Source organism: Chiloscyllium plagiosum, unplaced genomic scaffold, assembly GCF_037043375.1.
Source record: "Chiloscyllium plagiosum isolate Xiang-an unplaced genomic scaffold, Cpla_swu_hap1 HiC_scaffold_26, whole genome shotgun sequence".
Taxonomy (NCBI): Eukaryota; Metazoa; Chordata; class Chondrichthyes; order Orectolobiformes; family Hemiscylliidae; genus Chiloscyllium; species Chiloscyllium plagiosum.
In genome coordinates this window covers 24,885,964-24,907,863 of record NW_028270164.1, presented here as the reverse complement: position 1 = coordinate 24,907,863, position 21,900 = coordinate 24,885,964, and the positions used below count along the sequence as shown (strand labels likewise).

At 39.5% G+C, this 21,900-nt stretch overlaps 1 protein-coding gene across 3 annotated transcripts; it reads left to right on the top strand.

Moving 5' to 3' along the window:
• The first annotated feature begins 1,417 nt into the window (after window positions 1-1,417).
• On the top strand, window positions 1,418-20,505 carry cfap276 (cilia and flagella associated protein 276). Of its 3 annotated transcripts, none has more exons than XM_087973805.1 (5): window positions 1,418-1,509; window positions 7,960-8,076; window positions 12,122-12,234; window positions 18,562-18,764; window positions 20,278-20,505. In XM_087973805.1, exons 1-5 carry the CDS (start codon window positions 1,456-1,458, stop codon window positions 20,346-20,348), a joined length of 558 nt encoding a protein of 185 aa, XP_087829931.1. In that variant the 5' UTR covers window positions 1,418-1,455; the 3' UTR covers window positions 20,349-20,505. The 3 variants fall into 3 exon arrangements, with proteins under 3 accessions (XP_087829931.1, XP_043572216.1, XP_043572215.1); XM_043716281.2 differs by lacking the exon at window positions 1,418-1,509 and adding an exon at window positions 3,757-3,879; XM_043716280.2 differs by lacking the exon at window positions 1,418-1,509 and adding an exon at window positions 3,889-4,435.
• Window positions 20,506-21,900: the final 1,395 nt, after the last annotated feature.

Here is a 21,900-nt window from a genome sequence, read left to right as displayed (position 1 = left end):
CAGGGTAGGGAATTCCAGACATTCACTGCCCTATGGGAGAAGAAATGCATCTCCCCTTATTCTTTAACCAGGTCCCTTAATTTGATATTCTCCACTATTGGAAACATCTTCTCAGATCCAGCCTTTCAAGCCTCCTCAGCATCTTGTATGTTTAGATTACCCCTCCTTCTTCTAAATGGTAATGAATAAAAGTCTAACCTGTTTTGCCATTCTTGATACGTCAATCTCTTCATCCCAGGAGTCAGCCTAGTGAATTAAAACAGAGAACTGCAGATGCTCGAGACTGAAATGAAAACAGAAACTCAACTGATCTGGCATCATCTGTGGTGAAAAAAATATAGATTTAACATTTCAGAACTGACGAAGGCTCACTGGACCTGAAATATTAACTATGGAATTCGTTTTACAATTGCTGCCAATCCTTCTCCAGCACTTTCTGTTTTTGTATCATCCTATTGAAACTCTTTTGAACAGACTTCAACACCAGTACATAGTTTGTAAATTACAGGGCCTTAAACTGTACACAGTATTTTAGGTACAGCCTCACCAATGCCTGTATAATTGCAACAAGACTTCCTCATTTTAACCTCCAATCCCTTAGCAATAAAGATGAAAATTCCATTTGCCTTCCTTTACTTGCTGCAACTACATGCTAACATTTCGAGTTTCATGCGCATGAACATCCAGAGCTCTCTGCTGCATCTTTTGCTGTTTCTCTCCACTTAGATAATACTCTGCCTTCCCTACAATAAACTCCATCTGCTAATTTTTTTGCCCACTCAACTGATCCAAATCCCCTTGCAGATTCCTTATGTCCTTATCACAATGTGCCCTTACACCTATTTTTGTGTATCATCAGCAAACTTGGATATGTTATTTTCTGATCCCGCCTCCAAATCATTAATAAAATTTGGAAATAATTGAGGCCCTAGGCCTGAGAAAATCCGTTATTCCCAACTCTCTGCCTTCTGTGTTAACGAAACTTCAATCTATGTTAATACATTAACCCCAATACTGTAAGCTCCTATTTTGTGCAATAACCTTTCATGTGGCACCATATTGGATGCCTTCCAAAACTCCAAATACCTCCAAGGTCCCACACTTAGTTCAGCTACTCACTTGCTTTTTATATACCAACAAAACCTCTTGCTGTTTGTTTCTTGTTTTACAATTTATTTTCATCATAAGTTGTCTTCCTCTTTATTAGCGTTTTAGTCATCGACTGTTCATCCCTAAAAAAAACTTGCAATCCTGCAACCGAACAATAGTTTTTTTTGGCTCTTAATATGTCATAACTTTTGACTGGATACTCTCCTTGACCTCTTTTATTAACCACAGACGGATCATCTTTCTCAGTGAGGAGAAAGTGAGGACTGCAGATGCGGGAGATCAGAGTCAAGACTGTGGTGCTGATGAAGGGCTTATGCCCGAAATGTTGATTTTCCTGCTCCTTGGATGCTGCCTGACCTGCTGTGGTTTTCCAGCACCGCACTCTCTACATCTTTCTCAGTGAGTCCTCTTCAATTGGAATAAATGTTTGCTGAGCAGTATAAAATACCTATTTGAATATCCGCCGTTGCTCATCCATCGACTCTCCCATTAATCTATTTTTCCATCCTAATTTAAATAACTCTTTCTTCTTCCTTTTGAAATTGCCCTAATTTATGTTGAGGATACTGGTCTAAGACCCAAGTTGATTACCCCAAAACTGAACTTGAAGTTCAACCTTAGAACATAGAACATTACAGCGCAATGCAGGCTCTTTGGCCCTCAATGTTGCGCCGACCTGTGGAACCAATTTGAAACCCATCGAACCTACACTATTCCATTTTCATCCATATGTTTATTCAATGACCATTAATTGCTTTTAAAGCTCGTGAGCCTACTACTGTTGCAAGCAGTGTGTTCCATGCCCCTACTACTCTCTGAGTAAATAAACTATCTCTGACATCTGTCCTATATCTATCACCCCTCAATTTAAAGCTATGTCCCCTCATGCTAACCATCACCATCCGAGGAAAAAGGCTCTCATTGTCCACCCTATCTAACCCTCTGATTATCTTATATATCTCAATTATGTCATCTCACAACCTTCTTCTCTCCAACGAAAACTGCCTCAAGTCCCTTAGCCTTCCTCATAAGATCTTCCCTCCATAACAGTCAACATCCTAGTAAATCTCCTCTGAACTCTTTCCAAAACTTCCACATCCTTCCTATACTCTGGTGACCTGAACTGTACGCAATACTCCAAGTGCGGCCGCACTAGTGTTTTGTACAGCTGCAACATGACCTTATGGCTCCCAAACTCAACCCTCTGCCAATAAAAGCTAACACACCGTATGCCTACCTAACAACCCTATCAACCTGGGTGGCAACTTTCAAGGATCTATGTACATGGACACCGAGATGTGATGGACAACCTTGTTGTCATTGCTACCCTCATGGCACAAGATGTCTTGTTAATCCTATTATTAATCACTTATTATGCACTACTAGATATAAAATGTTCTAGGATAGTTACTGCTCTAAGAAGCAATTCCTGACAAACTCTAGAAAATGGTCTTTCATATCATCCTTATCTATCTGATTTGTCTAATCAATATGCATATTGAAATCATCCATGACAACTGTAGTGCCCTTCTTATATACCTCAATGATTTCCCAATATATACATTGTGCTTACAGAGAGGCAACTTTTCAGGGGCTTATAGATAACTCCTCCCTTTGACTTTTTCCCTTGACAATCCCACCTCTTTTTGCAGTTTGCTAATTTTTCTGTGAAGTTGAACACCTTTTGAAAATTGAGTTTTCCAGTCTTGGTTACTCTGTAACTATGTCTCCATAATAGTTATCAAATTTTAAAGCTGTCCAATCATCTATCTTACTACAAATACTATGTGCATTCAGATAAAGAGTCTTAAGCTTTGACATTTTACCATTGTTAATCTATCTGGTTCTAATTTCCACTGCATTCTTCTCTGTATATTTTATACTCTTTCCTGTCACACTTGATCACTCATCTCTTCACTACCTCGCCCCTCTGCTTTCCTGTTGCTATTTTGATTTTTTTTTACATTTTCTTCAATTGAACCCAGCACACTGCCCCGCCCCGCTGCCATGCCCCACCCCCAACCACCACCAATTGGTTTAAAACCCCCCCTGTACAATTCCCCGCCAGGACAGTGGTCCCAGCCTGAACCAAGTGAAGCCTATTCCAATGAGCAATCATGTCTCCCACTTTACTGGTGCCAGTGCCCTATGAATTGGAACCTATTTGCCCCATCCCAATCTTTCAGCCATGCATTTATCTTGATAATTCTAGTTACTCGACTGTATGATCTCCTTGGGATCATTCATCGAGAAAATAAGAAAAAGCTCTTGGGCATTATCGTCAGACAGATGTTTAAAAGCATTAGATGTTTCGCCACACGAAATAAGAGGGGACAAAAAGCCATTATATCGCTGAAGGAAATAACGGATAAATACTGTAAACGGAGGAGGATACGGGGACAGAACAGTATTTTTGGTTTGGTTTACTGTGTGGTTGATAAGATACAAGATTCTATAGATTTACAGTGGTATTTTCTGGTCCTTTATTGTCCAAAATTACGGTCAGAAATTCCTCGCAGCGTTCACTAGAAGGCAGCAAAGACAATACCAGCGTGGTAACCATAGAGATTCTGAAACATGATAACCTAGCAACGATTGTACCACTATATACAAATCTCATCGCAACTGCACGAAGTCAGGGAGATTTGTTGCCCTCAGAACGCAGCCGCTACCTCGCTGAACAAAAAAATGCCAGAAACGCGAGACCCATTCCCTTTTCCCAGATTTGAAAATGATGATGATTTCAGAGGTCAGAAAAAGGACACGCAGGTATTGCAACAACATTGGCGTTGACATCATTGACTCGCACTTTGCAATTTTGCTCCTCACACCTTATTTCGGATTTCTCAGTTTTCTGACATAATTGGAGCATTTTACTAATTCCGTTAAAATATCTTCAACATTTTATCAACTTCTTGTGTTTTTGATTATAGCACGAAATATACGTGGTTGCTGCACTACAGATATCTGTAAAATTTGCGCCACATTTCGTTTTATTTTCTCTGGAGATTCCTACATGGTTGCAGTCCATTGATACTTGCCTGTTTATTAACTTCTGTAATGTGCAGCAGTGTACCGAATAAAAGAACATGACTTCACGCGGAAAAATGCATGCAGAGGCCTGACATTTTAATCAGTTTACGGGCTGGAAAACTGATAAACAACAGTTTATCGAACAGTTCCCGAGCATCAAAGTTGAACTCAGGATTTACATTTTAAGCAAATGCTTCCGGAGCTATTCCAGGATTTCAGCAAATATTTAGTGGGTGGCATTCTTGCTTATGAATCAAGACGTTCTGGATGCAAGGCCTGCTCCAGGATTTGTGTACGCATGTCGATGTTAGTACCGTACAGCATTCCGTGGTCGTACTGAGGTAGTGTTGCCTCTTGGGCGAGACAATTAATGGTAGTCCCATCTGACTGCTTAGCTGGATGCAAAAGATTGCATGGCACTTTTTTGAAGAAGAGCAGGGGATTTATCTGGGTGTTATTGCTAATATTTATTCCTCAATCCAAAACTAATTACCTCGTCATGATCAGCCGACTGTAGAGGGAGTTATTTGGCTACTTCATTTCCTACCTTACAACAGCAATTGCACTTAGAAAGTGCGTCATTCACGAATAGATGCGTTGAGATGTCTGATGTCTGCAAAACATGTTATATAAATGTGAATCTTTCCTTTTTATTTCCAACAGTTTCAGCCATTTTAGTTCAGTTTGATGACAACAGTTTCTGCTTCGTTTCCATACCAAGAATGAATTGGTGTTTCCTTTCAAAATTTGTTTTCTTGTGTACCAATCCTGAAGATGCAAGACAAAAATCTTCAACTTCATGTCTCCTTTTAAACTATATTCATATGTTTGTTTGACATCACATTCTATTATTTTTCTTGGTTTTATTAAAAAAATCTTGCCTTTCATTTAAGGGCAGAGATTGGCAATGGCTCCTTCATTTTGTTCTGGGGAATTACATTTAAATTGAGCCATGATAGAGTCATGTCAGAAAAAGTCAAAGTTTTTTGTTGCGCCAACTAGTTGAATAAAGGGGAGCCACTCCACATCTAGTTGTAACTGCCTCTTCTTCTAAACTCCGATGAATACACGCCCAACTTGCTTGAACTTTTCCCATAACTGCTACACTACAGTAATCAGTCAAGTGAACTTTCTGCTTTAAATACCAGTACATACTTGCTCAATTAAGCGGACCTAATTGTACACAATTCGCCAGATGTGGTCTCACCAATACTCAATGCAATTGTCACAAAACTTCCTCACCTTTATGTTACATTCTCCTTGCGATAAACAGCATTTCCATTTCCCTTCCTGATCACTTATTGTAGCTCCATTCTAATCTTTTTGGGATTCAAGTAGAAAGGCAGCCAGCTCCCTCTGTACCATTGAATTTTGCAGTCTTTCACTATTTAAATAATATACCAATTTTAGACCTTGTCTAAATTTACTGGAGTTCTTTGAAGAGATAGGAGACATTTCAGGAAAAGAATGAAACATAATATTAAAAATCATACAAATAAAGTCCTGCCATTATTTTAAACCTCTTATAAATAAATACAAACAAACACTTGAATCAGGGTCAGGCCATTCAGCCCCTCAAGCCTGCTTTGCCATTCAAGAAGACCTTGGTTGATCTGATTTTAATCTCAAATCTTCATTCCTACCTCTTCCTGATTACCAATCCACCCGTTTCTGAACAAGTATCAATCTACCTCTGTCTCAATGTATTCAAGGAATGTATTTAAAATCTTATTGCAGTAATTTTACGTATTTAGTCAGAATGAATACAATACAGGTGGATAAATCCCCAGGACCTGATCAGGTGTACCCTAGAACTCTGTGGGAAGCTAGAAAAGTGATTGCTGGGTCTCTTGCTGAGATATTTGTACCATCGGTAGTCATAGGTGAGGTGCCGGAAGACTGGAGGTTGGCTAATGTGGTGCCACTGTTTAAGAAGGGTGGTAAGGACAAGCCAGGGACCTATAGACCAGTGAGCCTGACGTCTGTGGTGGGCAAGTTGTTGGAGGGAATCCTGAGGGACAGGATGTACATATATTTGGAAAGGCAAAGATTGATTAGGGATAGTCAACATGGCTTTGTGCATGGGAAATCATGTCTCACAAACTTGATTGAGTTTTTTGAGGAAGTAACAAAGAGGATTGATGAGGGCAGAGTGGTGGATGTGATCTATATGGACTTCAGTATGGCGTTTGACAAGGTTCCCCATGGGAGACTGATTAGCAAGGTGAGATCTCACGGAATACAGGGAGAACTAGCCATTTTGGATACAGACCTGGCTCAAAGGTAGAAGACATAGTTTGGTGATGGAGGGTTATTTTTCAAAATGGAGGCCTGTGACCAGTGGAGTGCCACAAGGATTGGTATTGGGTCCTCTACTTTTTGTTATTTACGTAAATGATTTGTATGCGAGCATAAGAGGTAGTTAGTAAGTTTGCAGATGACACCAAAATTTGAGGTGTAGTGGACAGCGAAGAGGGTTACCTCAGATTACAACAGGATCTTGATCAGATGTGCCAATGGGCTGAGAAGTGACAGATGGAGTTTAATTGAGATAAATGCGAGGTGCTGCATTTTGGGAAAACAAATCTTAGCAGGACTTATACACTTATTGGTAAGGTCCTAGGGTGTGTTACTGAACAAAGAGACCTTGGAGTGCAGGTTCATAGCTCCTTGAAAGTGGAGTCACAGGTAGATAGGATAGTGAAGGCGGCGTTTGGTATGCTTTCATTTATAGGTCAGAGTATTGAGTACAGGGGTTGGGAGGTCATGATGCGGCTGTATAGGATATTGGTTAGGCCACTGTTGGAATATTGCATGCAATTCTGGTCTCCTTCCTATCGGAAAGATGTTGTGAAACTTGAAAGCGTTCAGAAAAGATTTACAAGGATGTTGCCAGGGTTGGAGGATTTGAGCTATAGGGGGAGGCTGAACAGGCTGGGGCTATTTTCCCTGGAGCGTCGGAGGATGAGGGGTGACCTTATAGAATTACAAAATTAGAGGGGCATGGATAGGGTAAATAGGCAAACTCTTTTCCCTGAGGTCAGGGAGTCCAGAACTGGAGGACATAGGTTTAGGGTGAGAGGGGAAACATATAAAAGAGACCTAAGCGGCAACTTTTTCACACAGAGGGTGGTACGTGTATGGAATGAGCTGCCAGAGGAAGTGGTGGAGGCTGGTACAATTGCAACATTTAAAAGGCATTTGGATGGCTATATGAATAGGAAGGGTTTGGAGGGATATGGGCCGGGTTCTGGCAGGTGGGACTAGATTAGATTGGGAAATCTGGTTGGCATGGAGGGGTTGGACCAAAGGGTCTGTTTCTGTGCTGTACATCTCTATGACTCTATGACCTGCCCTATCTAACCAATTCAGTTTGAAGTGTTCATGGATGACTTTGGTATGTATTTTAAAATTTGCATGCAGTTTGTTTAGTGTGAAAGGATCAGTATTCTGCCAGCTATAGTCCATCGTGCTGGACAAGTATAAATGTATAATTAGATTTACTGATGAAAATACAATCATCTTAATTCATTTCAATTTTTCTCATAATTTAGGTTAATTAAAAGACCTCTGGCTAAGAATTGGTTAAATTGCCAAAAGTCGTTTTACTTATAAAATTTAGATTTTGCTGGAGGCATTTTACTTGACAGGGGGCATTTAATCCAGCAAACTGAGCTGGTTTCAAACCCATTTCTGATTCTGAAAGGAAAGTGCATCCAACCACCTCAAAAAAACCCTATGGTTCTTAAATCAGCAAACATATTAAAGGGTAATATTCTGATCTTCTTTTGGTTTTGCATTCTCATTTTAATGCAGGTCCCTCAGTATCTTAAACCAACTCATTTAGCACAACAGCAAGATCCATGGAATCGACTCAACGCAGCAGTGACCGTGGCAAGTGCAAACAAAGGAATTTTCCTCTATAATCCCAAGGTATAAGATTATAGAATACATTAACTATACAGTAATACAACATAACAGCCATGTAGCATGATATTGTGAGAACATGCATTAATAATCCAGAGTTCCAGACTAATGTTCTGGAGAGAAAGTGAGGACTGCAGATGCTGGAGATCAGAGCTGAAAATGTGTTGCTGGAAAAGCGCAGCAGGTCAGGCAGCATCCAAGGAGCAGGAGAATCGACGTTTCAGGCGTGAGCCCTTCTTCAGGTTCCTGAAGAAGGGCTCATGCCCGAAACGTCGATTTTCCTGCTCCTTGGATGCTGCCTGACCTGCTGCACTTTTCCAGCAACACATTTTCAGTAATGTTCTGGGTGGCTGGGTTCAGATGGCAGAGGTTGAAATTTGAATTCAACAAAGTCTGAAATTAAAAGCTGATCTACGGAAACCTTGTAATCATTGTTGTAAAAACCAATCTGGTTTATTAGTGTCATTAGCACATATTCATCCTTTCGGTAAAGAAAACTGCCATCCTTCTCTGATCTGGCCTATGTGTGACTCCAGACTCACAATAATGTATGTGACTCTTAACTATCCTTGAAATGACCAACTGAGATTATTAATTGAAGAGCAACGAGGGATGAGCAACAAATGTTTGTCTTGCCAACAATACCAACATCCCATACGAGAATAAAAAAAAGACAAATAGATTCTCTATTTGTCAGTGACTTGCTGCCATCTGTAAAGTTAATCTCATCTGGAAGATTGCTCAAAACACCAATTTGAATTCAGTCCATTGAAAGTCATCCACTCAGTATCCTGTATGTAAGGGAACAGTCTTGTCCTATTTAATAAAACACCTCCACATCTTGAATATTTTGGTGACCAAACTACAAATAAGAATAAGTAATAAACACTGGACTAGCCAATGCCACACACATCCCATGAACAAATTAAAGTATATATCTTTGAGTGCCATGGTGGTGCTAGCTGTCTATCCAAGCCACTGTGGCCAAGAGATAGACATCTCTCTGGGTTTTGACAGTCACTTGAATATCATTTGTTTTCCTGAAAATCAGCAACCTTGCAAAGTTGCTACTTGATACCAGATATGGATTTCCAGAATAATGCTGTATCTCATATGGTGAGAACTCCAAAAGCTTAGGCAGACAGTGTACTGCGCTGTTGCCTCCTCTAACTCAGACTTCTGTAGAACCTTAAAACTGAGAGGTGAGAGTTTTGAATCCTAAGTCAGGAATGCAGTGCCAGAATAGATCCCAGCTCAACAAATTGGACTTGGGAATTATTCTGCTGGAGGTTTAGATTTTCATTTTGTGAGGGTTCATAAGGCATGGGATTTATATGATGGATGAAATTAACAGTCAAGGTCAGCACTTCTACAAATAGTTTAGACGAGCCTCAGGGATTGCCAAGTGCCCAGGTGTATTCCTGGTTACCCATTAAATTTGTAGATATATTACTATTGTTTTATATTTTTGGGCTTATAATTTTGAATCAAATGAAACCAATTTCTGTGGATCCTTCTTATCTGTATCACTATTATGAGAAAATGCAGCTTTACCATATTGGCAATCATGAAATGTCTTTTTGGTTGAATATCTTACCTTTAAAAGATCTTAATGCCTGCCAAGTAGAAAATCATGTTAACACTTCAGAGAACTGAACATTCTTCTGTTATTGGGTTTCTGATTGAATATCAGGGAGAAATATCTTCCAATTGCCCATTCACATGCACACAAGTGAGCAGAGGACAGTCGAGGTGAGGTGAGAGCGACTATCATTGACATAAGGCCGCATGTGACCGGGTGTGCCATCAAGGGGCCCTGTCAGAATTAGAATCAGAGAGAAATCTTTCCACTGTTTCAAGTCATACCTAGTGTAAAGGCTGCATTTGTTGGAGATCAGTCATCAGAACTCCAGGTCACCCTTGCAGGAGTTTGTCAGGGTAGTGCCCTATGTCTAATCATCTTCAGCTACTTCATCAGTGACCTTCCACCAGTCCTAAGTTTAGAAGTGGAGATGTTTGGTAATGATGTACAATGTTCAGTACCATTGATGACTCCTCAGATATTGAAGCAGTTTATGGTCAAATTCAGAAATATCTGGACGATAGCTAGGCTAGATTCATGACTGTCAAGTAACATTTGTGCTACACAAGTTCCAGGAAATGACCTTCTACAACAAGAAGTAATCTAACCATTGTCACTTAACATTCAGTGGTATTACCATTTTTGAATCCCTGACTATGAATGTCCTAGAGATTACCATTGCCCAGAAACTTAACCGAGCAAGAGGAGGTCAAAGGTTAGGCATCAGGAGCAAGTAACTCACCTCCTGACTCCCCAAAGCTTATTCACCATCTACAAGACACAAGTCAGGAGTGTGCTTGAATACTCCCTACTTGATGGATGAATGCAGCTCCAACAATAGTCAAGCAACTTGACTTCATCCAGGACAAAGACATCTGTCTGATTAGTATCATATCCCCAAATATGTGCCTGTGGGTATGTTCGCTGAGCTGGGAAGTTGATTTGCAGATGTTTCGTCCCCTGTCTAGGTGACATCTTCAATGCTTTGTAGCCTCCTGTGAAACACTGTTGTACTGTGTCTTCTGGAATCTATTTGGTTCTGTTGCTGCTGCTTCCAGTTGCCGGTTCTGGTAGCTCATTGTAGCAGCCGGAATATTGGGTCTAGGTCAATGTGACCTACCACAACAAACTAATGGAACCGGCAACTGGAATCAGCAGGAATGGAACCAAATAAATTCCAGAAAACACAGTATAGCAGCACATCACAAGAGGCTCCAAAACACTGAAGATGTCACCTACTCAGGGGATGAAACATCTGCAAATCAACTTCCCAGCTTGGCAAACATGCCCACAGCCACATATTTGGGGATATGATACTAATCAAACAGACGTCTTTGTCACGGATGAAGTCAAGTTGCTTGACTATTGTTGGAGCTGCAAAACACTGAAAATGTTACCTAGACAGGGGACAAACATCTGCAAATCAACTTCCCAGCTCAGCGAGCATACCCATAACCACGGCAACTGACACCCGGGCTACAAATCTCTACACAAACCTTGAACACCCAAACATGTATTCTATACAGCACTGATACACAGCAGCAGCAATGTGTACCATCTACAAGATGTGCTCTAAAAATTCAACAAGCCTGCAAGACAGCATCTTCCAAATTCATGATCACTAATTGGAAGGACATGGGTAGCAAATAATGGTAACACCGCCATCTGCAAGTTCCCCTCTAAGTCACTTATCTATCGCTATTCCTTCACAATTTGTTGGTCAAAATCCTGGAACTCTGTAACAGTACTATGCATATACCTACTGTAAATGGACTGCAGCAGTTCAGGAAGGCTGCTTGCCACCATCTGCTCAAGGGCAACTAGGGATGAGCAATGAATGCTGCCAGATCCTCTGAATATATAAACAAAACGAAGTCTGCTTGACCAAAACTGAAAACTCTCCTGTATTTATAAATTTAAACCATTTAAATCAGCTCCTGTATCTGAGAGGCTGGCAGCTTAAGGCCTTGTACCTGGTACAGAGATAGAAGTCTGATGGCTGCAGTAGTGGCAACAATTATAATAGATTAGCTCTCTGCTGTTTACTGTTTAATGGATGACTACCCAGTATAAAGAAAGAAAAGGCATGCCAGAGCTGAAATCATATTACTCCCACATCCTTTTCAAATTAGCTTAATGCTTGCATGATATAGTTGCAATCTGGCATGCTGGAAGCAACACAAGTCTTGAGATAATGTATGAGGACAGGGTCTTGACACAATAAGATTTTAATCATTTTATTCTCTGCTTTGTTTGAAGAGGATAAATGATACTTGCAGTCAGTTAAGATAACCCCCTGAATATCTCCAAATAATTATGAAGCAGAGTAATAGGGTAATTAGACTAATGAGGCAGAAAATGCCTTCTTAAACAAAATTGAAGTAAAAGCTTTTTTTTAAAAAAAACTCAACACTTCTAAAGTTTGTAGTCAAGCTACTGATTTAATTTGTGTGTTTATTGTTCTAAAAGGCACCGAAAGACAGTCTGGATCTCCATCTTAGTTCTGTTTATAATCATTCAGGGGATTTCTTGAAACATAAGAATGAGGTACTTCTGCAAAAAGTAACCTGTGATCCTCAGAGGTGAGTACAATTTACATTAGTTTATAATTCAAACATTAACCAAAAGAAACAAAAATTTTAATTGCAACACAGGGATTTGTAATCAGGTTAACAATGGCATTAGATTAATTCTTACACTTTTGTATCTATTATTCCAGGAAAAATAGAATTTGCAACACTTTATGAAGGTCCTTATATAAATCTTGAAAGTCAGTGCCACTTTGCCAAGTTGCTGCATAAACAAAACTGTTCTTCACAATAATGAATGTAAAGATTAAATCTGGTTAATTTGCACTGCAAACTAACCAAAAGAAATACATAGATTAACCTCAGAATCACCGTTATGGTGCAAAGAGAGTTCATTTGGCTTGTCATGTCTATACTGGTTCTCTGATTTTGATTTATTGCCATTCTCCTGTCATTCCCAAATATCAAATTTTGTTTCAAATTCCTCAATTGAACTCTCCTAACCATGCTTCCAGGCAATGTATTCTATCTCCGAAGAACTCACCATGTGAAAATGTTTTCTTGCACCTTACACTTACTTCTTTTGCAAATCACCTTAAATCTATGTCCCCGGGTTCTCAATTCTCTGAAGGGCAGGAACAGTTTCTCCCTGTCTGCTCCGTCCAGGCTGTTATACACTAGAAGATGAATGTTTTTGAACAGAGTCCAAGGCCATACTTTTAATGAAAGCTGTACTTCAATTAACCACACTCTACTGATCACTATCTATTCACAAAAGTGCCATATCAACTGCCTAACTGAAAGTTTTTTTTAACTACGTTTTACTGCTTATATGATCTTTTAGCTTCCCAAGCTAAATGCCAACATATAACTCCTTTCCCCACAAGAAAATTTATAATCCCTCCTGTGCATAATAACCCAACACAGAGACTTGCTCAAGAAACATTTACAAAACCAATAAATTTCATGTTCCTGGATCTACCAATGGTGGGAATTTCAAAACACTGTGTGCTTTTAAAAATTGTTTTCAAACCTTTGTTCACCTGAACAATATCTTTCACTTTCGGATTTTTCACAGTTGTACTTAACTCTCATATTTTAAAACTGGTATCATCATTCCTCTATTTCAGGTTTGGAAGAAATTGAATTTTTTTTTGAGGCCCTACTTTGATGAATAGCCATGGGACTAATATTTTCCAAATAAGATTGCTGATGCAAAGTGATATTTTATTCATTTGGCCTGATTTCAATCCAATGAATTTAAAAGCCTGACTTCCAATTTTGAATTCTGTTTTACATTCATTTATGACAACATTTTCAAACTCACTGCTTCCACTCCAGAAAAAAACATCCATGTACATCATATGAATGCCTGAAAGATGCCTCTCATGGTGTTAGTACAATTTGGCATAGTCTACTTTTAACTAAGGGTAGCCTAACATTAATATGATAGACTTTACTGAGAAGTACTAAACTCCTGCTGCATCTTATAGGCCACATCCACATCCTCTATCTTGCCTTTCAATGGTTTGCGATCTTTTTCAAGGGCTATATTTACTCCCAGGCCCACTGTTTGAGCCTATCTTGCATTTTCTTGTCTTTAATCTCCACGCTACCAAACAATGGACCAAACCTCCTACCCTTCATGCTCTGTATTCATCCAGTTTTTATATTTTCCAGTGGTCTTCCTTGCTCTACTTATAACAGTCACATTTATCCTTTGGCTAGCCCCTTCTGGTAAACATTTGACTCTGGTACCCACTTTTGGCAATTGCCTTTTGGGACTAATGGCCTCATTCTCATTATTGGAACTGATCAGTCCATCTTCAGATGGTTGCCAATTGTGGCAGCTTGGTCCTCATAGCTGTGCAACATTTCGGTATGAGAGGTACCTGGCTCCTCAATATTTTCCAAAACTCCTTCAGAAACTGAACATTTGTAGTTCATACCAACCAGACTTGAAGAGTGTAACCAGTCTGGTCCCATGCAATATAACTGTTACATTTTTCTATTTGTACTAATAATCTTCTTCAAGCCTTAATATCCTTTAACCTCACTCTCTCAGAATAAAGCATATCTTCCAGACTGAAATGAATTTTCAATGACCTTGCCCTATAATCTCAAGACACAATGAGTTCTTTCTGAGACTTAAACTTCAGTGAAAGCCTTTCTGTTTGCCTGCAAATGCACTCAAATGCTCTGGTAAATTGGAGCTAACTGAAGCTCTGTCCCAGTCCAGGGCTGGTCACTTATTACCAATGGAGCTTTAGCATTCTATCACAAACTAAAAATATGCATTGTATCCTCCAGACACCTGCAGCTAATTCTTAGTATGGACAGTCAACACTCAAGCAGATGAGAATTTATAGCTTTACTAATCTTCCAAAATTTTGTGCATCATTTTCTCTATTACTGCATGGTTCCTTTCACATACTCAATGCTAAAAGGGCTATCTGCTGCCACTGTCATAACTATTATCTTCCTAATTGCACTCCCATTATCAGTGAGAATTTGGCTGCTGGTCTAAATCTGGTCACTGTGCACTGTTTCTCCCCCCTTTCATAATTATTTTGTGATCTTTACTATGTATTACTGTTGACGGACAAAATTTGGTTGGCAAATTTGCAAAAATATAGGACAATGAGAGGATCTAGTAGAACTACTTAGAAAGTAAAAGGTAACCTGTAGAGATGCACCTGGATATATTACATTAGCAAGGCACGATATGGGTATAGGACAGTCAGAACCAATAAAGCAGCATTCTTATTGGATGAGCCCAGAGAAACAAGTGGAAATGGAATTAGAGATTCAATGCATACTGTGAAAGCACATGATTGAACCTATTCAAAGCACTAGTAAAAACCCTACAAGGAACCAAGTCTCAGTTCTGTTCATGCACAAGCTATTTGGCTTACACTAGTACTATATCCCTCAGAGCCAGTCCCAGTGTGACAGAAATCTGAAGACCTTTCTTTTGCACCTTCTTTCCAACCACAATGTGGACCATGAAATAACTCCACAGAGACTGGTATCCCGTCACCTTTATTTACATGTGGAGAGTCATTGGCACTGATCCAGCTCCTTTAGAGCCAGCTGTCAGAATGAACAGAATGTCCAACACTCCTGTTAATATCTATCAGCCAGGGCTCCCTGACTGGATCAGATTAACAGCCCCAATCAGGGATCTCATATTCTATGAAGTGCACTTAGGTGACTTCATCACAATCAATACAGAACACATCCTCTGGCTGTTTGCCCTCCCCAAAAAGAATATTGGACAGCCATTTTGTGATGTTTTTAACTCTTAAGACCAGGGCAACATGCCATTATGGAGTCACATTGATGGTCCATGTAAGGCCTGGCTATTCTGCTAACTAAAGAATCCCTAATTAGTGTTTCACTTCAACACTTCTTTCTTCCCTCTTGTACTGTTGGGGCATCCGCAACATCATGGGCTTTGCTCGTGTTCCACTCTTGCCAGGAACTGTTGCTATCCCCAGCATCTAAAAGGAAAAAAAACGGTTTAATAAGCAGGAACCCTGGACACTCCTGAAGTACCTGCTTTTAGCTCTGACAAATGGTGAATGGGAGAGTGGGGCTAGCATCAGAGGGGTGTGATACATAGTTAATGAAGCACATAAAATACTGGGAAAACTTGCTAAACGTTAGTGAGAGACACACTCAATGAAACTCAACAAAAATAGTGGATAAATAAATTTCTGGTAAGATTCAGACCAGATTCGCCAGACCCTGTGAGAAAGGTTACCCAAATGAACAAAGCTAACTTTTCATTGCAATAATTCATTGCAATTATTGCACAATAAACCAATCTTCAAGATCGATATCAACAACAAATTGTCCAAAATGTAAATTATATTTTGGCTCAGTGTCAATTTGTTTGAAGGAGATTTCATCCCAAGACAGTAGAACCACACACACATTGTGATTCTGATGTAAATATTGATAGCAATATGGACAAAAATATCTTCAGCACCATATTATTATCGAAACAGAACTCAAATATGTTTTGCAAGGTCATTTTAAATCCATTTTTAAAGTTTTACCACACAGAGCAGCCTGCACTTTTCTTCTTTCTATGTTTTAACTTCCTCAATCTATGTTTACCACATTTTCCTTTTTCTCACTTTGTTTTAGTTTGTACCTATACCAAAAATATTCACATAGACGTTTGCAAATAAAAAGAAGACAAGTATCATTGTGCACCTATTACTAAAGGATAAGACCATAAGACCATAAGACATAGGAATGGAAGTAAGGCCATTCGGCCCATCGAGTCCACTCCGCCATTCAATCATGGCTGATGCGCATTTCAGCTCCACTTACCAGCGTTCTCCCCGTAGCCCTTAATTCCTCTAGACAACAAGAATCTATCAATCTCGGCCTTGAAGACATTTAGCGTGCCGGCTTCCACTGCACTCCGTGGCAATGAATTCCACAGGCCCACCACTCTCTGGCTGAAGAAATGTCTCCGCATTTCTGTTCTGAAATGACCCCCTCTAATTCTAAGGCTGTGTCCACGGGTCCTAGTCTCCTCGTCTAACTGAAACAATTTCCTAGCATCCACTTTTTCCAAGCCATGTATTATTTTGTACGTCTATATTAAGTCTCCCCTTAATCTTCTAAACTCCAACGAATACAATCCCAGTATCCTCAGCCATTCATCATATGTTAGACCTGTCATTCCAGGGATCATCCGTGTGAATCTCCGCTGGACACGTTCCAGTGCCAGTATGTCCTTCCTGAGGTGTGGGGACCAAAACTGGACACAGTACTCCAAATGGATACAATTGAAATATCGAACTTTAAACATTTTCAATGCAGGGGGACATCACTTGGCCCACTATTCCCATGTTGACCCTTAGAAAAGAGCAATCACGCTTAGTACCATATACACACTTTTTGTTTCTCTGTCCAGTACCCTTCTAAAATTACCTGTGCAGTCAGCTTTCACCATCTTTTATGTTGATAATTTTAGATCCCAGCAACTCTAAGCAAACAAAAAAGTTTTTTTTGGGGTGGTATGGTGGCTTAGTGGTTAGCACTGCTGCTTCACAGCACCAGGGACCCAGGTTCGATTCTAGCCTAGGGTGACGGTCTGTGTGGAGTTTGCATATTCTCTCCATGTCTGTGTGGGTTTCCTATGGGTGCTCCGGTTTCCTCCCTCAATCCAAAGATGTGTTGGTCAGGTGAATTGGCCATGTCAAATTGTCCGTATGTCAGGTGCGTTAGTCAGAGGGAAATGGGTCTGGGTGGGTTACTCATCGGAGACTTGGTGTGGACTTGTTGGGCCAAAGGGCCTGTTTCCATACTGTAGGGAATCCAATCTTCATCTCCCCACAGATGTTTTTTACTAATGATTTTGAAACAAAATCCTTGACATTGACCTGCTCACCAATAATATTTCTCCATCTATACCAAAGCCTCTCATGATCTTGAAAACATTAATTGGCCATTCTATAACCTTGGTTAAAGTGAGGACCGCAGATGTTGCAGAGTCACAGTCGGAAAGTGTGGTGTTGGAAGAGCACAGCAGGTCAGGCAGTATCCGAGGAGCAGATGTGTTGACACTTTGTGCATTCCTGATTAAGGGCTTATGCCAAAAACGTCAACTCTCCTGCTCCTTGGATGCTGCCTGACCTGCTGGGCTTTTCCAGTGCCACACTTTTCAATCCATTTTATAACCTTGCAAATTCTGGAGAGAACAGTCCAATTTTTACAATCCCTGCTTATAACAGAAATGTTTAATTCCTGGTAACAATCCGGTAGATCTATTCCACACCATTGTAATAGCCTTTCCTGTTGTGTTAACTGGAAAACTGCGGAGAATATGGCAATTTTAGGTTGTATTAATAGAAGCATTCAGAATAAATTATACTATAATATTCTGTTATTTTATAGGTTGCAGGTTTGACTGCACTGAAGTCCTGTACAGCTTTGTTTCCCTTATATGGTTAATGATGCTCTAGCCTTGGAAAAATGCCTAGAAGAGATCTACAGCAATCCTTAATACTCTTGCCTACTTAGAAATGCTTAAGGAGCTGGTTGTCCTAACTTCTTGGACAGATGTGACTTGATAAAGATCTATCAAATAATTAAAGAGTTGGTTAGGGTGACAATGAATACACTCTTGTGGTTTAAGATATTGGTGAGAAGAGGGGGATATAAATTTAAACAAAGCAAGAGTGGATATTATGCAATCTGTTTCCAGGGAGTCAGGAGTCTTTGGAATACACTATTGGCTGGAGTGGTGTTGCTGACACGAGAAATGCTCCAACTAATCAAAAATATTTAAGGTGTTGATAAATAAGCTATGTGAACATATAACTTAATTACTTGCTGCATTTTCTAAATTATTTACAGGGGCTGTTGGCTGGGGATGGATGACCAACTTCCAGAAGATATTTTTCGTCGGAAAATGGCAATGGATTCAGTGCAGAAAGATATTTGCGGCTGTGCACCTGAAGAGCCAGACACCAGAGCTAACTATTTATGTGAAAGACCTCCACCGAAACAATGGATGTCACCGGAAAAATTACCCATTCATAGCATTCATGGAACAATAAGTAAGAAATCAGTTCTGCAATGCACGATCAGACTTTAATTAAAATAAATATGCATGCACTTTTTGCTGCAATGTGTACCACCTGCAAGTTTAACTGCTAGTGTTGGACTTCATTGTGCCTGGAATTTCCAACAAACCCCACACCTTCTCCCCAACCTTTAATACTTAGTTATTTGAAATGGAACTAGAAATTGGATGCATATCGAATTTCAGTATGCAAAGGTTGATTTCATTTTGATTGGTGGGGGGGTGGGGTGAAACAAATCAAATGAGCGTTGTCATGTACTCTGCATATATAAAGTGATATTAACAAATATCAGAAATGGTACACTTCTATGTGATGCTTCGTTGTTTTGGGCCTTTTATGTAAAGCTTTTTTAATATTGCCTAGTAAGAAGCATTTCTAAGTACCTTAAGCAAGAGGAAGTGACAATAACTCTAAATTTTAACATTTAATTTTATTAAGTCAACCTAAGATAATCCAATATTATTTTATGCCATCCCACATCAAATCATGGGATTATTAGAGACTTTAATTTATAGCCACTGGCATTAGTGCAAGAAAATTTGGACTGAACTCAAAATGGAAGCTGTGGATTTAACCCTGACCATTTGGTGGAAACCAGATGCACAGGTATATTCACCAATTAGACATTACCTCCAAATGTCACACTTCCTTTTCACAACTCTTCATTTCACTGTGTTCTTCTAAGGGGAGCGAAAGGACACCCAAGTTGTATCTGGTGGGTCTTTTATTTAAAGATGTGGATTGGGCATTGAGGCTAACAGGTGAGGATAAGACACTCCCCCTCACCATGTTGTGGAATTTTAGTATTAACTGTGAAGTTTTGTCACTATCTTGTTCTGGGAACCTATCTCAATGCTGGGATTATTCCCTTACTAGGAGCTTCATAGGATTTATGCATTCGAATCCTGTCCACTAGCCTCTTGTTGCTTCTCCTAATTTAGATACAGATCCAGTCTCACTGCTGAGATCTGGATGACTTAGTACCTTGCCTCAGTTTTGCCTTGACTCATTTCTACTCTACTCTTCCAACAAACTTCTTTACTGCACCAGCTAGTAAAGATGTCTAGCAAGTTAATGTACCAAAGGATAGAAGATTAACCATGATCTTCTTCAATGTTAGAGCAAATGGCCTACTCCTGCTCCTATGTTCACCAAAAACTTGTTGGATGCCTCATTTTTGTTTCATTTCCAGTGAAGTTATGGCAATGCAGCAACAAGGGATCCAAAGAATACAAAAGCTTTCCTTATTGTATTACTGAATAACATATGCTAGGAAGCTCTGACTTTCATTGCTGCTCAAAACTAAAGCCAGAATGGAATATGATTCTGCCATTCACTGCTGAGACTCACACTTATGTCCTAGAGATGAACACTACTGAGCCTTTAGAGTCATGACCTTCAAAAGAGAACAGAAAAAAAATGGTTTGGGAAAGATACTGTGTTCTTTACACTGAATGTAACAAATTTTGTTTACTTCTCTTCACAGGAAGCCAACACACAGCTGCTACCAACCGAGGATATTCTAGAAAATTTGATGGTGGCTTCTATATGAACTGAATTGGTCGACATTTCTCCATTAAGATTCTGATTGACTCTGTTTTCCATCTTCAACAAGACCCTGAGAGATAAGGAAGGCGCAGCACTGATATTGTGAAGTTGCACCTGAAATAAGGTCTTTTCAAGAAAAGAGAATTAAATAATTGCAATAAGAAAGCTCAAACTGTTGTTTTGTATAATCTTTACCTTAATGTGTTTGAGGATGCAATTCAAAGCATTGTTTTGGTTCACAATGGGGACAAATAACTTAGTACAGATGTAATATCGGACATAACTATCTTCACAGGTTTCAACCATGACATCACTCCTGTTGCATTTCCCCATGCTCTTTAATTCTTCATACAACACACATCAACTGCAGAGTGCACCTATTTACATATGTTACTAACAGGCCATTCTGTGTTTCATTGTTTTTGGTTATAGAGAAATTAAAATCTATGGCTATATAATTGAAGAAGTTTTGAACTTTAAGAGTTCCCAATCCATATTCAGAGTCAGCACTTCACAGAGGTAGTTATGACAATCTCTGTGTGTGTGTGATGTCGTAATGGCACTGGAAAAGGAGAAAATGATTTAGGCTAAAGTCAGGTAATATTTAAGGGGAAACTTAGCCATCCACAAATTAGCTCCATCCCAACAACGTATTCAAGCAGCACAGCTCATAGGAATGTTAGTGATATAATGCCTAGAAGAATAGTATGCTTCACCAAAGAAGCTACAGGGCTGCCTTTGACCTACTGCAAGCGGATCTGCAGCTTTGCTCATTTGTTTGCTATGCACTCTTTGTGGTTATTGACACCATCATCTTTTGCAGAAAAGCAACAGTGGTGATCTTTGGAATATCAGCTAGGGTTATAGAAGAGATATGCTTTCATCACCTGGCCAAATCTGAAAGGACAGATGGGGAATTCATCATCTTCAGCATCACAGCAAGACAGGGCATTCAGTTTCATGAAGTGGTTGCTTTCTAAGACCCAAATTGCAAATTATGAAGCTAAGTTTAATTTGCATTGGTCCACAGAAAATCTTTATCTCAGCAGAAAAATATTTCAGTTCCTTAATATGCAATTATAGAAGATTCAGTATGTCAGCATCTAATGTGATGAAAGCTATAAAAATAATTTTATTTTTGGAGATTTATTCCTTTCTGATCATATAAAGGAAGAACATCAGGTAAAGATAAAGTTTATTGATGATGTAATGCAAGGTCAAAAGGTCAAAACTGCAGAATAGCAACACTCATTTAAAAAAATCTGATTATCAGAGGCACATTTTCAGACCTGTACAAATCAGATGCACTCTGTATTATGGATCTGGATTTTATGGACTGCTGATCCCAGCACACCACTTGTCATAAGTGGGTGAAGACTGGTAAACCACCATGATGACCACCTCAGAGCATTTTGACACTCAGCGTAATGTTAACTTCTCAAGGCAGGATGTCCAAACGTTTTGTGTAAGACTTCATATTTCAATTCTTTTTCACTCAAGCAGTCAGAGCAAATTTCAGAAATATAATGTTTGGCATAATATTAACAATAAAATTCAAAGA

Coding starts and splice junctions, on each gene's coding strand:
- cfap276 (XM_043716280.2), top strand. CDS start 4,334: ATGCTTCCGGAGCTATTCCAGGATTTCAGCAAATATTTAGTGGGTGGC. Junction 8,077..12,121: donor TTTTCCTCTATAATCCCAAG/GTATAAGATTAT, acceptor TTGTTCTAAAAG/GCACCGAAAGACAGTCTGGA. Junction 12,235..18,561: donor GTAACCTGTGATCCTCAGAG/GTGAGTACAATT, acceptor AATTATTTACAG/GGGCTGTTGGCTGGGGATGG.